The following is a 16,621-nucleotide window of genomic DNA, read 5'->3' on the forward strand; positions in this document are numbered from 1 at the left end:
GATATGTGTGTGTTTATAAAGTATATGTATGTATGTATACTGTATATGTATATCTATATGTGGATGTGTGTGTGTGTGCGTGTATGTGTATGTATTTATATACTGTATGTATATCTATATGTGGATATGTGTGTGTGTGTGTGTGTGTGTGTGTAATTCTATGCTCACACACTCTCCCTGTCTAGACCGGACCCCTCCCTCCGTGTCTCGCGCTCTCCCTGCTGTCTGGCTCGTTCTGCCCTCCTTTCAGAGGAGGAGCTCACACACACACACACACACACACACACACTGAGACCGAACGCTCGGTTGCTCGGTATAGTGTAGGTGGTGCGGCGCGGCGCGGTGGGATCGGTTCTCAGTGCAGTGTGAGCGCTTCTCTCAGGTCGTTGATCCGGGATGGAGTGATCGTCGTCTGCGGGCGGGCGGGACGGCGAGCGGATCGAGGCCACAGTGGATCGTACCGAGCGCGGGGAGACCCGCTGATCTTCCCCCCTCCTCCTCCTCCTTTTCCTCCTGCTCGTCGTGCTCCTGTATGCGGCAGCACCGAGCGGTCCCGGGCACCGGCAGCTCCAGCTCCACCGACACCAGCGACTCCAATGCCACTCCGACTGAGCCGGGAGACTGCAGCAGCGCGTCCCAGCAGCCGCGGGGAATGGACAGAGGTTAGTCTGATATATCGTACGTGATAATAATCGAAAACTGGACCGTGTGAATCCGGAGCGATCGATCTGCGTTACCGGCTGCGCGGTTATTTTTGGCTCTGGCGGTTCGCTTGTGGCGTATTTACCGAAAATCACCCCGAAAACGGGTCGCGGTTCCGGTGGTGTGCGGCACTAACGCATGAACGGCATTTTAAATCAAATCGCTCCGGTTCAGGGCTCAGCGATATAGCAAATGATATCACGATACTTCCATACACGATACATGTACCGTATTTAGGATCGCACAACTACACAGTAAATGAGTTCAGGTCTTATTGTTCTTATACTGGTGGGTTACTGGTGGAGCTGATCTGCTGGAACACTAATAGAAGCGAGTTTTAGTTGATTAGAGGAACTGAGGCGGCCGCCTTGTTTACATTCCTCCTGTCAGTCAGTCACAGACACACATCAGGATCAGCTTTACTCCTCTACCTCACAGGTCTCTGATTGTTGGGGTCCAAACTTTTACCCAGTGCCCCTTTAACCCTCGGTCACTTCCATCAGAGCGCTGGTTATACCCACCCGTCACCACACTTAACCAGGTTATAGTGGATATCAGGACTAAACCCATCACAGTTATTAACACGAGGCTGGAGGTTCGATGATTTGAACCCCGTGTTCTGTAGAATGAGTTTATTTTACGCTTCAGTCGAATGTTCACAGTAATTTGAGCGAATCAGAATAATCTGAATCCATTTCTAATAATCGTAATTAATCTTTAATTTTACTTAATTATTATACACAGATTTATTATTAAAATTTTTATTTAAATAAACCCACTGTGTGATCAGATTTTTATAAATTATATTAGTCAAGGCCTTTAAACCAGGACTGTATTTATATAATGTTTAAAATAATAAAATATTTGTTATAGCAATTTTAATAATAATAATATTGATAATAATTGTAACACATATAGTAATAACAATGTTGGTATTAATAATAATAATAATAATAATAATAACAGTAATAATAGTAATATAATAAATATAATAATACAAACAATATAATAATAAATAATAATAATAATAATAATAATAATAGAAAATAATAATAATAATAATAGAAAATAATAATAATAATAATATAATCCTGTGATGTACTGGTGTTCTGTCTGGGGTGTGTTACTGCAATGCACCCAGTAATTCCAGAGAAAACCAGACCCACTGTGACCCTGACCAAAAAAAAGCAGAGGTAAACCATGAAAATGATGATGATAAATAATGTAGATAAAATACCAGTAATTCCAATAAGTGAACGATATTTTGGAGACTTGTGGTAGTTTGGGGTGACCAACCCAGACCCACTGCAACCCAGACCAGGATAAATACAGCAAATACAGGGATAAATACAACGTCTATAAAAATATGAATGTCAAAACATCCAAAAAAAAAAGGAAATATTTGTGTCTTTATTAACCATCATGGTGCTGTTACGTTATATATCTGTATAATAACACGATTTCACTTAAATAAAAACACCACTAATAAACACCATTAATAACGAGATTAATAACTGCTAATAAACCCGAGATGTTAATTATTTTAAACAAAGTGTTAAATGTCGGTGCTCCAGTTAATAAAACAAAATAAACATTAAAACATTCCGGAGTTTAAAGGTCCGGACCGTCAGTAATGATCAGAATGTGACAGAAATGATCAAATCAGTCATAAAATTGGTGTTTGATAATTTATTGACTTTGACAATCAATTATTATAAATGTAAATAATTCTGATTACCTGAATAATTGTGATCAGGTGATGATGTCATTTTGATCGGCGTGATCGTTGTAACTATGAGTTTTGGTCAGTTTAAGAAGAGCCGTGGCGCTCAATAGATTCTTTATTATTATTATCGTTATTATTATTATTATATTTATATTAATTATGAACTTCATTATTATTGTCTTTACTATTGTTATTATCATTATTATTATTATTACTATTATTATTATTATTATCATCATTATTATTATTATTATTATTATTATTACTATTATTATTTTCATTATTATCATTATTATTATCATTATTATAATAATAATAATAATAATAATAATAATAATAATTATTATTATTATTACTGTTATTATTTTAATTATTATTATTATCATTATTATTATTATTATTATTATTATTATCATTGTTATTTTTATTATTATTATCATTATTATTATTATTATTACTGTTATTATTATTATTATTATCATTATTATTATTATCATTATTATTATCATTATTATTATTATTATTATTATTATTATTATTATTACTGTTATTATTATTATTATTATTATTATTACTGTTATTATTATTATTATCATTATTATTATTATCATTATTATTACTGTTATTATTAATATTATTATTATCATTATTATTATATGCATATTCATTATGAACTTGTTTATTATTATTGTCTTTATATTTATAATAATAATTAGTAGATTTATTATTTTCTTTACTATTATTATTTTTATCAATATTATTATTATTAATATAATTATGTTGATTATTATCTTTGATTATAATATTATTATTAATATAAAATAATACGTTGGCACTTCTCGGGTGTTTCGTTGGCGTGTTGTGCAGCTCGTTTATGATGTACGAACAGCGGCGTGTTTAGTTTGAGTGAACAGCAGCGCCGGGGTGTTGGTGGTTTTGGGAGAAATGATCCGGCGTTTCTGTATCGTTACGTTTATGAGCTCAGCGTGTTCTTCAGGTCCAGCACTGAAACACGGATCTGTCACACTCGGACAACCCATAATGCACTGCAACACACACCAACACGTCCACTGAACTGTGTAATGTGTGCTAATGACCTAGCCATGCTAATCAGACTCAGGAAAGACCCACAAACTTTTCAAACTGAGGACTCGTGATATGAAAAACCCGGTCCAGTCCTATTGTGTCCAGTCCTACTGTGTCCAGTTCTACTGTGTCTGACTGACCTACACGAGCCCTAAACACCTTCAGTAAAACGGCACTGCACTGAACTGCATCAGAACTCCCACCGCGAGCAGCCTGCGGCTCACATGAAAGCTCCTCCGTCTAATCAGAGCTCAGCAGGAGGAAGTTCCTCAGCGTCCAGCGTTTGATGTTCCGTAAACACAGACACAGGAAACCCAGAGCCGAGCCTTGTGGAACTCCAGACCGCACTGAGCTGATTACAATCACAAACTGATAATGTGTATTCATGTTATCTAAACCAGCAGAGGCGCATTATACAAAAGGATAATGTTTAAACTTTATTTATATTTTATTAGGGTTTTTTGTTGTTGTTAATTTGTGTAAAAACAACAAAATGAGGGAAAAGATTTTGGGTTGTTTACATCAGTTCAGCTCTACTGTCATTTACTATTCTAATACATAAACTGCATCAAGACAATGCTGAGTTAAAATCTGTGGAATTTTCCCCGTCATCTCCCAATTTAGTCATTTCCAACTCCCTATTGTGAGCGATCAAGTAGAGCCGGATCACCACACTGGTGTCCATGTGACTCTCAGGACCTGTAACATATCGTATACGCAGCATGAAGAAACCGTCCGACCTTCCATCCATCAAACACGCCCCATTGTGTCTGTGTGGGTGCCCGGTCAGGTCTGCAGCTCTGCTGAGACGGGAACTGGCCATCTCTGCCACATTTTCTCACCAGGTTCTGGGTTTAATATTTGAGCTTTTGTGCTTCTAAAGGACCTGATTGAGATCGTCAGAGCTGCGTCAACAGCCGAGAGTTTTATTAATGAGCTAAATAATCCAGTTATTTAAAACTCTTAGTTCACGCTGCACTTACACGCTGATATTTCATATTTTTAGTCTGTACAGTGCAGTGGAAGCTTCTTATAGGACGTCTGACTCCCATAAGCTCCTTCTTGGTATCTGAACCCTGAAGGCTCCATGTCAGACACAAAGCCCATATTTCTGCCCCTACATTGCGTGTTTACATAGTAAGAAAGACGCTGGATACCAGCTAGACCCCGGCTGGAGATCCAGTGCAGGAGATCTGGTGTAGAAGACTTGATTCTGTACCCTGAGTACTGCAGGTATGGAACTAAGAACTAAACGTTGCACCTTTAGTTTCTCATGTGAACAAAACATACGAAACTTTCCCTTGAGGATCGGCCCCGGGGCCCGACTGCATCCATGAGGAGCGTCTGCAGCACGTATGCGCGTGTAGGTGCCGGTACTCTGTTCCCTGTGTAGCGGAGACACTCACCCCCGTGTTCACGGAAGCAGAGCGCTGGTCCCGTATGCTCGTGCATCCTAAATAGGTCCCGAGTTTCCCAGCTGAACAGATTTGACCTGGATCACGTATAGATTCATTATTTCACATCCCGGCGTGTACGTGCTGAATCTGGAGTTGAATTCTCATATGTAGACATCACTGGTACATAAATCTGGAGAGGAAAACCTTACAGTTCCGTATTCACACACCCGCGGCTCTGTGTAGTGTCACTGTCTACCCTACGTACTGCATCTGTTTCATTAGGGAGTGCAGAGCTGGTGTATGTGTTCAGTGTAGGGTGAAGAACCCCAAATGCCCTCTGTATCGTTCCCTTGGTGTAGATTTGGTGCATTAGGGGTCGGGGCCCGACCCTTGCAGGTTGGCAGTGCTGGTGTTTGATCCAGTCGAGCTGTGTTTTGTATTTTACATGGATGTGACGCTGGTAGATCAGTGGGTGAAGGTCTGGACTATCAATCGGAAGGCTGTGAGTTTGAATCTTGACCGTTTTGGCTTCACGGAGGCGCCGTACAATGACTGACCCTGCGCTTTCATTGTACTGCTCGTGTGTATGTGTGTGGCGTTTTATTCTACATTCATGCAGAAGGTGGATTGGTGGCTCTGAAGTCGCCGCTTTGGTGTGAGTTAATAGTCCATGGTGTATTCCTATTTTATGATCAGTGTTCCCGGGTATGATGAACTCAGACCTTCTTGGAAAAAGTTTGTGCACCCTTGATGTGAGTCCATACTGGGCGTGTGATGCATCATACAGCTGATCTTCCTAAATATAAATATAAATAGGCTGATTATTATTATTATTATCATTTTTATTATTATTATTATTATTATTATTATTACTATTATTATTATTATTATTATTATTATTATTATTATTACTATTATTATTATTATTGTTATGTTATTATTGTTAATATTATTATTACTATTATTATTGTTATAATTATTATTATTATTATTACTATTATTATTATTATTATAATTATTTTTATTACTATTATTATTATTATTACCATTATTATTAGTATTATTATTATTGTTATATTATTATTATTATCATTATTAATATTATTTTAACTATTATTATTATTATCATTATTATTATTATTATTATTATAACTATTATTATTATAACTATTATTATTATTATCATTACTATAACTATTATTATCAATATTATATTATTATTGTTATAATAATTATTTTTAATATTATTACTATTCATTATTTTTATTTTATTATTATTATTATTATGGTTAATATTATTATTATTATTACTGTTATTATAATTTTATTATTATTATTAATTATTATAATTTTTATTATTTTATTATAATTTTTATTATTTTATTATTATTATTCTACTGTATTATTGTCAACACTATTACTATTATTATTATTAATTATTGTTATTATTATTATTAGTTATTATTATTATTATTTTATTATAATTATTATTATTATCAACATTATTACTATATTATTATTAGTAGTAGTACTACTGCTACTATAATTATTATATGTTAGTATTTATTATATAATAATAATAATTCTTATTATTATTATAATTCTTATTATTTTGATCATTATTATTTAATCATTAATATTATATGTGTTATTATTATGTATATAATTATTATTATTTATTCTATTATTGTTTTAATGATAGCTCGTGTGTGTGTGTGTGAGCTAAGGCTAAAGCTAATGCGATGCGCTGACGGCCCGTCGGCTAGTCGAAGTGAAAACAGGAAGGAGCTATTATTAGCGCGGCGTTTCGACAGAAGGAGCCGCATCCACATTCTACAGGAGCGGAAACCTGCTTACAGCCTGTCTCACTGAGATCTGGTTCAATATCACACACACACACACACACACACACACACACACACGCTGAACGTGGTGGCATAATCCGTTCCCAGCACGATGGCAGCAGCAGCAGGGCAGGCTGGGAAACAGGATGCCAGGCTGAGTGTGAGCTGGCGCGGCTCCAGCGGGAGAATAAAGACTATTATTAAATCATTCATACAGGATTATTATTACATTATTTATACAAGAAAATCAACCATCAACTACAGGCCCGTCTGTGCACTTTGTGTCAGAAGTATGTGGACACCCCACCATGAGCTTGTTGTTCCGCCTCTGTGGCTGTAACAGACTGGGTTTTGGAGTGTGTCTGTGGGAACAAATGTTCTAATTTATCCTTGTAGCGTTGAGGATTCTGCAGCTCCTCCATATCAAACCTTTCAAACCAGGTCTTGTTGTGTGTACAGGGGCCTTCCCTAAACTGTTCTCACCAAGTAGAAATCCGGAAATAAATGATTTCATCCGTCTCACTGATTTTACTGCCTGTTTGATGCAGTGGATGTCCATAAAACACAATTAATAAAAGTGGTGTCCACATACTTTTGGCCATGTGGTGTATTCGTGATGTATACAATCACTGCATGTAGTGACCGTGAGCTCGTCGGACGTCCAGTTTTAGGGTTGACGAGTTCCACCTGTGAACAGACGACTCTGGGATGAATCGGAAGCCCGAGTGTGAGCCATGCCTCGATCTGAAGTCGGTTTACTGTCATATTTTGGCGCTCGTGTCACGACGTGCGAAGCTACGTTTGGCCCAGAGCGGCTGAGGGATTCGAACCCAGCAGCACCGCGTCTGCTTTGAAGCACGGTGGCGGGAGCATCATGCACCAGTGCTGTTTCATAAACAATCGGTATTAGAACATCACAACGTCTGTGTGATCGTTTCAGCTAGAACAGCCGCCGCTCTTTTGAGAAGCTTCTCACTTTAAAGACTTTGGAGTAGATCTGTGGGGATTTGTGCTGAGCATTTATTTGTACGGCTGAGCGCTGAACGATCAGTCGGTGTTCCGGTTCATCCTGGAGCTGTCGAGTGGGGCTGAGGTCAGGGCTCTGTGCAGGACGCTGGAGCTTCTCTTCACGTCTTTATAGAGCTGAAACAGGACAGGACCTTCCCTAAACTGATGCTGCAAAGGCAGAAGCGTATAGTTTCCTTGTTATATAGTATGAACATACATACAGATAGATTTTAATATCGGGTTAATGTTATGACATCATAAAAACAATGACATCATAAAAAGTTATGACATCATAAGATGCTATTCAAAACAATGCAGCATGCTTCCGTGTGATGGATCAGTCTGGCGAGCTGATGGATGGGTCTAGTCGAATGTGTGTGTGTGTGTGTGAGGGGGGGGTGGGGTTTCGGTTTTTGGGGTGTGTGTGTGGGTGTGTGTGAGCCTGATGAGGTCACAGCAGAGGTCAGCGGGGGGGGGGGGGGGGTGTACGGTGTCCCCCAGGCCGACCCTGCATGACTCTGAATTACTGAATGGAAATCAGTGTGTGGTGGAACTCTGAGTCGTTTCTAAGCATCTTCAGGCTCGTGGAAGAGTGGTCTCTCGGGCCAAGGAAGTTGAGAGAAGTTCAATCAATAATTACAAAATGCGTCCCAATACTTTTGTCCCTATATCGTACACCTCCGAGTGTATGTTTACCCTCTAGTCTCGGTGTTTCCTCATGTGTGTTTTTGTGAGACCCAAACGACAGGGTGACGAGGGGTTGGTGGGAATATTGGGGGGTGTTTCAGGGGTCGTGACCCTCACCCCTCCTGTGCGCTGGGTGAGTGTGTGAGTTCTGGCCCTTTGACAGCTGCAGCTGAGACTCGGCCTTGACATTGGCCCTGATTCCCACTATTGCGTGTGTGTGTGTGTGTCCTCCAGCTCACCCCCACCCCGATGCCCCCGGGGATGTGTGTGTGTGTGTGGGGGGGGGGTATTGAGGGAGGTCGGAGGCAGATTTGTGGCAGGTCTGGGGTTTGGGGGCCTTGATGTGCTTTTATGAGTCAGAAAAGGAAAATGCTGGGGGTGGGGGTGGGGGTGGGATTTCGGAGGGGTGTGTGTGGGGGGGTGACGTGTCGTCCGTGCCCCGTCCCAGGCGGCACTTCCGAACTCGGGGTCGCTCGTGTGTGTGTTTTCGGGGCTTTTGTGCCCGTCGACGGTCCGATTCGTGCCTCAGAGCCACATGGTGCGTTTTGGTTTAACTCCAGCGCCTTCTGACCCAGTGTGGTTGTTTAGCAGGACGGCTTTAGCCAAAAGTATGTGGACGCCCCTCGTCTAATTTTGACTTTAGGTGTTCTGGGGTACACGTTGGCCCCTTTCCTATTTTAGGAGGGGCGAGAGGAGGCGAGACAAGGCCCGTAAAGACCTAGGTGGACGAGTTCGACTGTGAAGAGCTCTGATTTCAACCCCACTGATCGACTCTGGGACGAATCGGAAGCCCGAATGCGAGCCGGGCCTTGTGTCTGAGCGCACAATCACTCCTTGATCTGAAGTCGGTTTACGGTGAAATATTGGCGCTTGGTCAAAATGACAAAGTGCGTTCAATCCTGATCAGCTGACAGATTCGAACCTGCTGTGAAGCACGGTGGTGGGAGCATCGTGCACCAGTGCTGTCCTGCTGTGAAGCACGGTGGTGGGAGCATCGTGCACCAGTGCTGTCCTGCTGTGAAGCACGGTGGTGGGAGCATCGTGCACCAGTGCTGTCCTGCTGTGAAGCACGGTGGTGGGAGCATCGTGCACCAGTGCTGTCCTGCTGTGAAGCACGGTGGTGGGAGCATCGTGCACTAGTGCTGTCCTGCTATGAAGCACGGTGGTGGGAGCATCGTGCACTAGTGCTGTCCTGCTATGAAGCACGGTGGTGGGAGCATCGTGCACCAGTGCTGTCCTGCTATGAAGCACGGTGGTGGGAGCATCGTGCACTAGTGCTGTCCTGCTATGAAGCACGGTGGTGGGAGCATCGTGCACCAGTGCTGCCCTGCTGTGAAGCACGGTGGTGGGAGCATCGTGCACCAGTGCTGTCCTGCTGTGAAGCACGGTGGTGGGAGCATCGTGCACTAGTGCTGTCCTGCTATGAAGCACGGTGGTGGGAGCATCGTGCACTAGTGCTGTCCTGCTGTGAAGCACGGTGGTGGGAGCATCGTGCACTAGTGCTGTCCTGCTATGAAGCACGGTGGTGGGAGCATCGTGCACCAGTGCTGCCCTGCTGTGAAGCACGGTGGTGGGAGCATCGTGCACCAGTGCTGCCCTGCTGCAGACGATCGGATGCTGCTGTATTCATTAAGGAGAAGCAGCTCTAATTCCATGGCGATGCTCATGGTACTACATCAATCCTTACTCCTGGTCACTGTGTGGTGTGTGAGGAGTTTGGCATGTTCTCCTTTTGCTTGTATACAGATTAGCGTGGCTCTGAAACCCGTTCCATCGTCTCTGTAGTGGATGCTTTAGTGAACGCTGATCTCGGCGTGGTAAGATATGAAATTAGCAGATGTTCCCAGCGAGCGCCGCCCGGGCGTGAACGCCGGCGTTTGGGACGGTGCCAGCGCCACGCTAGACGGCGGCCGAGACGCGAGACGGGAGTTTCTCCGTGACCTTTCACCCCCCGGGTAATGAGAAGCTGGGGGTTGTTGTCTGGGAGCGCGACCCAGCCCATGCATGCCTGATGAATGAGTGTGTGTTTATGTAAGGCACGCACACACACACTCGCGCGCACACACACTCACACACACACACACTCACACACACACACACTCAGACGGTGCGATAAGATCATGGCTGGCGTGGCGTTGTTGTGTCTGCAGTCTGCATTCCAATGACAGAAACTGGCACGACAACAGCGCTCCTGTTCAGCGCGGCTCGGCCTCGGCTCGGTTAGCAGCCGCGGTTCTGATCTGTGTATATGTACGACGTTATATAACCGTACGACGTTATATAACCTCAGTCTGTGTGGTTATGGATCATTATGGTTGTGGTTACTGCGACTCTGCTTTCACTCGGACCGAACGACTGGAACACAGACGTCTCCGAGTCCCTGAGCTTGTCTGAGCTTTGTGGTGGTTGTTTTGAAGCTGGACTCGTTCTCTCACGCATCAGCGAAGCTCGCTCGACTGTAAACAGTGCCGCCTTCGCTGCAGCCGCTCAGAATTCACGCTACAGTCGTGCCAACTCAACACAACATCAGAATTTTCTTTGGTTTCTCTTTATGTTCTTGGCAAAGCGACCACTGTTCCAAACTAGCCTTATTTATGGGCACAGAGAAGTCATCATCTGGTGTCAATCACAACCGTGAGGTGTTAAACAGATGCTTTTATTCAAAGCAACTTACAGGACTGTGACAGTATACAGTCTGAGCAATTGATGGTTAAGGGCCTTACTTAAGGGCCCAACAGTGGCAACCTGGCAGTGGTGGGACTCGAACAGGTGACCTTCTGATTACTAGTCCAGTACTTTACCACTAGACTACAACTTACCCGTCCGGAACCAGTAAGGAAGGAAGGATTTATCCTGGTCAGGGTCGCAGTGGGCCCTAGTTTTACCAGGAAACACCAGGAACGAGACAGGACACCAATCCGGCTTCCTCCCTGATCAGACATTGATAATCATGTCTGTGTAGATGCCCGGCTGGTTGATAGCACCGCTGAGATTCGAACCCAGATCGCTGCACCACTCGAGCGCCCTATAGTAAAATATATACTTTGCCTCTATACCCATTTTTACACCCCAAATCCAGACATGATGAGTGCGGGTGCAGCACAGTAAACCTAAATTCTGTCCTTCAGGGTCTCGGAGAGGTTTAGCATGTTCTTCCAGTATTCTTTGTGTGAGTGTGTGTGTGTGTGTGTAGTCCTGGGATGAAAGGGTTTCCTGTTTAGAGCACACTCACTGGTGTGTGTTGTGTTTGTTGATGTTTTTCGGGGGAGGGGAGGTGGGGTGGGGGGTGGGTAAGGGTACAAAGGTCGCCCCTCTCTCTGACCCTGATTAGGAAATTCAGCTTCATCAGTGAGACGATTGTTCCCGTCGTCTGAGCGTCTCGCCCGGCACAGCTGCAGCCAATCAGAGCCGGCGGAATCACAGACGCACCGAAAACAAAAGAGACGCTCGGAGCGACCAAACCCCCCCCCCCCCCCCCCCCAAAAAAAAAAGAAAAATACAGAGAGAGACACAAAGTGAGAGAGAGAGGACGGGAAAATCTAACTAAATATACATGAAAACAAGAGAGAGACGAGAGAGGAAACAGAAGAAACAGATAAAAGTTCAGACGAACAGAACGAAGCTCTTAAATCAAGAAAATCAAAAATTCTCAGACAAAACTGATCAATAAATCTGAAACACAGACGAAGAAAAATCAGCACCAGATCAAAAATCTACCAGACAGAGAAAAGAACAGTGAGGAGAACGAGAGGAAAAAGAACCGAGAGACGAGAAAGAACAAAAGAACACGAGGAGAGAAGAAAAGAAACGAAACTAACGATAAAAGAAACAAGTGAGAACAAAAGAAACGTAAATCTAAACAAAACACAAACGTAAAAACACAAACAAGTAAAAAACAGAACTCATACAGACCCGCGAACAGACAGACAGAAAGAAAGTAATTGTTTCATTATTATTCCATTAGGTGTGTTTGCATCTGGAGGCAAATCTGATTTAACACCAAACATCGAACAGACAGACAGAAAGAAAGACAGATAGACAGACAGACAGAAAGAAAGATAGAAAGGAATAAATATAAAAGAAAGACAGACAGAATGACAGACAGAAGAAAGACAGGCAGACAGAAAGAACGACAGACAAACAGTAAGAAAGACAGAAAGTCAGAAAGAAAGAAAGAAGAAAGACAGACAGACAGACAGCAGGACTGCAGACAGACTTTCGTTCTGTCATTAGGTGGAGCAGTTGTAGTGGTTAAGGTTCCAGCCCCACCACTGCCAGGTTGTCACTGTTGGGCCCTTGAGCAAGGCCCTTAACCTTAGACTGTATACTGTAACTGTACTGTACGTCACTTTGGATTAAATCATCCACTAAATGCTGAAAATGTAAATATAAAAGATAGACAGACAGAGGGCAGGCAGACAGACAGACGGTGAATGTGTGGTGTTGGTGTGGCGCGAGTGTGAGGCTGCAGTTTGGTTCTCAGGCCTCAGGGTTCCTGTTTCTTGTTTCTGTTCCTCTGGATGAGGAGGGCGTGGCGCCTCAAACACCCAGCACTGCGCTTCAGCAGGAACGTGACGTCATCCGTCCATTTTCACCTGCACCCTTAAACCTCAGCAACGTAAAGCCCTGAGCGGAGTAAAGCTGGCTCGGCCGGGGTCAGTGGTACTCCAGATTTCCTCTCCACATTAGGTGATGGTCTGGATTTTCTTTATGACCCTGGACAAAGCGACCACTGTTCCATGTGTGTTGATTCAGTTTATTCAGTTTTTTACTTGCGACTGTAACTGTGGATTGAAGGGTTAGTGCGGGAGTGTGTGATTTGAGACGGAGCCTTTATTTACATTGTTTTTGGGTTCGCAGCAGTTTAGAACTGGGGCAGACTGAGAGTGAAGGGCCTTGCCTAGGGGCCCAATAGTGATAAGTGGGCATCACCACCACCACCATCATCATCATCATCCTGGTGTCTGAGGAACAGCAGCTCCCGTTTTTTCCCACGATCCTTCTGGGCTGCTCTCAGACGCACTTCTGAGAAAGCGAATGACGGCTCTGCCTGGACGAGGAGGAGCGAGTACTGGAACCGGAGGAGGTGCAGGAGGGGCGAGACGCTTCAGTCAGACAATGTAGTTAGTGGTGGAGGAGGGAGGATGGAGATGTGGTGGTGGCGGCGGTGATGGGGGGTGTGGGGGTGTTTGTGTGGGGGGGTGTTTACGGAGCAGGTGGTGTCTGAGCCGAGTTACGCCCAGGGTAAATAATTCGGGGTAATTTGGGGTGTTCTGGGGGGTCCAGACACTTCTGCTGCTCGTCTGAAGCTCCTGATTCGTCCCGAATGTTTCATTTCTTACTGAATGTGGATCAGAAACCAGACGAGACGATTTTTAACGTTACAGAACGTCTGAAGCTGCGGGACTCGCCAGTCTAACCTCCTACAGGCGTAAACGATCACGTCTGTATGTGGACGCCAGACTGACGGAGTTTATCACTCAGTAAACTATTTTATTCACAAACGGAGACGATGATGTTCAGGTCGGTTCTGAATCAGTTCTGTGGATTTTTAACACAAAAAAACAACCTGGAGTTTAAATAAATCATTTAATAAACAGAAAAAACCACACAGCTCATTAAATCCAGAAAATCATTTGTGTAAAGATTTAAAAAATGATTGAGTCTGTGAGGTTGAGTGAGGTGACGAGTCCTGACAAGTCTTAATGTGAAGAGTACTAAGATGACAGTCCTGAAGTGACGAGTCTTAAAATGATGAGTCTTTATGTGACGAGTTCTGAGGTGACGAGTTCTAAGATGATGAGTCCAGACGAGTCTTGATGTGACAAGTCCTGAAATGACGAGTCCTAACAGGATGAGTTCTAACAAGTCCTGAGGTGACTGAGGCAATGAGTCCTGATGTAACGAGTCTTGATGAGTACTTGAGAGGATGAGTTCTAAGATGATCAAGACCTGAAGTGACGAATCTTTATGTGACAAGTCTTGATGAGTCCTGATGTGATGAGTCCTGACAAGTCTTAAGGTAGAGTCCTAAGATGATGAGTCTTGATGTGATGAGTCCTGAAGTGATGAGACTTTATGTGATGAGTCTTGAATTGACGAATCCTAAGGTGACGAGTCTTTATGTGATGAGTTTTTATGTGACTGGTCCTGAGGTGACGAGTCTTTATGTGATGAGTCCTGAAGTGACGAGTCTTGATGTGATGAGTCCTGGGGTGACGAGTCTTTATGTGATGAGTCCTGGGGTGACGAGTCTTGAAGTCCCGAGTCTTGAGGTGACGAGTCTTGAAGTCTTGAGGTGATGAGTCTTGATGTGATGAGTCCTGAAGTGACGAGTCTTGATGTGATGAGTCCTGAAGTGACGAGTCTTGATGTGATGAGTCCTGGGGTGACGAGTCTTGATGTGATGAGTCCTGAAGTGACGAGTCTTGATGGGATGAGTCCTGGGGTGACGAGTCTTTATGTGATGAGTCCTGGGGTGACGAGTCTTGAAGTCTCAAGTCTTGAGGTGACGAGTCTAAGACTAGTCCTGATGGGATAAGTCCTGAGGTGATGAGTCTTTATGTTGACGAGTCCTGAAATTATGAGTCTTGATGTGATGAGTCCTGAGGTGACAGACGACTCGGTTTAAACGTGTTATTTTGATATTAAACAGATTTTTAACTGGACCAATTTATGAAGCAGTTTTTGGATCCGAGACCCTGAAACCCACCGCCGTCCCATCCATCCAGAATTCTGTCTGTCTGGGTGATCTGATCGTAATTCTTGTCTTATTTTCATTATGAGACTCTCTCTCTCTCACATACACACACACACACAAACACACACACACACTCTCTCACTTTCATGCAGCTCGAGTCTGAATGGAAAATGTCCGTCAGGTCAGGAAAAGCTTCCACGGTCTGTTTTTTAGTTTTCTTATTTTCTTTGAAAGAGGGAAAAAATCACAGAGAGAATCAGAAGCTCCGGGAAGCTTCAGTCACTCGCCGTGTTTGTAATTTTATAATTTTATAATTTTATGATTTTATGATTTCATGATTCTCGGACGCCGCCGAGGTTCCTCCTCTCGGTGAGAAACGTTATTAAGCATCAGCAGGTTCATCCAGCAAAAAGCAGCTAACAGTTCAGAAACGTTCCTCTGACGTTACCTGGAGGTTACCGGAACGTTTCTCCTCGGTTAGAAGAACGTTCTGTAAAAAACAATAAACGATTCGGAGACAGTGGGGTCGTGGAGGGACGAGGAACCCTGCTTCAGACGTCGTCCCTCCCATTACAGGCACAGCTGATCGTGTGTCTGTGTAGGCGCCCGGCCGGCCGATAGCACATATGAGATTGGAACATAAAAAGCTCCTGATCCTGGATGTTATTGATGATGTGAATCAGATTTATTAATATAAATAATAATCGATAATAAATCCTCCCATGATTTAGTAGTTATTCACCACGGTGCTGCAGCAGTGTATTCTGGGTAATCCTGCATTGTTCTACAGGATCGGGATGAAATGGCGTCTGTGTAGCTCCAGCTTCTCTACGTTTGAGTACCAGTGCAGCCCACACGAGCGGAGAACTGGTGTGGGTGGTGTGTGTGTGTGTGTGTGTGTGTGTGGGCACGGCGGTGTGCCAGCGTGTCGGTGTGTGTTACGGTGTGTGTTACGGTGTTGGCGTGTGCGTGGGACTTTGTCGTGACGGATGTTTTCGGAGGTAGGAGGTTCAGCTTTCACCTCCCCAAACGTGGAACATGAAGCATCACGTCCTGCCCACCTCCACTCTGGAGTCAGGAACATGACTGTGGGGAGTCGGTGTCAGGTGCATTAGTGAGTTCTGGTACTGAACAGCGTTCCGATTTCTCCCCGTGGTGTTGGACGAGGTGCGCCGGCTATTCAAGTTATTCCGCACCAAGTGGTGGGACCATGTTCTATGGAACTAGTTTTGTGTAACAGGTGGGGTATTCCCCAAACTGCTGCTGCAAGGATGGCATTAGACTCGCTGCAATAAGTTTCCTTCGGCTCGTGTTCTGTTTTGAGGGTTCCTCAGCAATCCTCAGTGTTCCTCAGCATTCCTCAGGGTTCCTTAGGGTTCCTCAGCGATCCTCAGTGTTCCTAAGCAATCCTCAGTGTTCCTCAGTATTCCTCAGCATTGCTTAATGATCCTCAGCGATCCTCAGGGTTCCT

General features: G+C 43.6%; 1 protein-coding gene across 1 annotated transcript in view; it reads left to right on the forward strand.

Annotated features, from left to right (window-relative positions):
* Positions 1 to 352: 352 nt before the first annotated feature.
* The window catches only part of ldlrad4a (low density lipoprotein receptor class A domain containing 4a), a 24,604-nt gene continuing 8,335 nt past the window's right edge, over positions 353 to 16,621 (forward strand). The window contains exon 1 of the mRNA XM_063009338.1: positions 353 to 662. Coding sequence (XP_062865408.1) covers positions 533 to 662 — 130 coding nt within the window. The 5' untranslated portion in view covers positions 353 to 532. The remainder of the gene's footprint in view (positions 663 to 16,621) is intronic.

Source organism: Trichomycterus rosablanca, chromosome 2 (genome assembly GCF_030014385.1).
Source record: "Trichomycterus rosablanca isolate fTriRos1 chromosome 2, fTriRos1.hap1, whole genome shotgun sequence".
NCBI classification, from domain to species: Eukaryota; Metazoa; Chordata; class Actinopteri; order Siluriformes; family Trichomycteridae; genus Trichomycterus; species Trichomycterus rosablanca.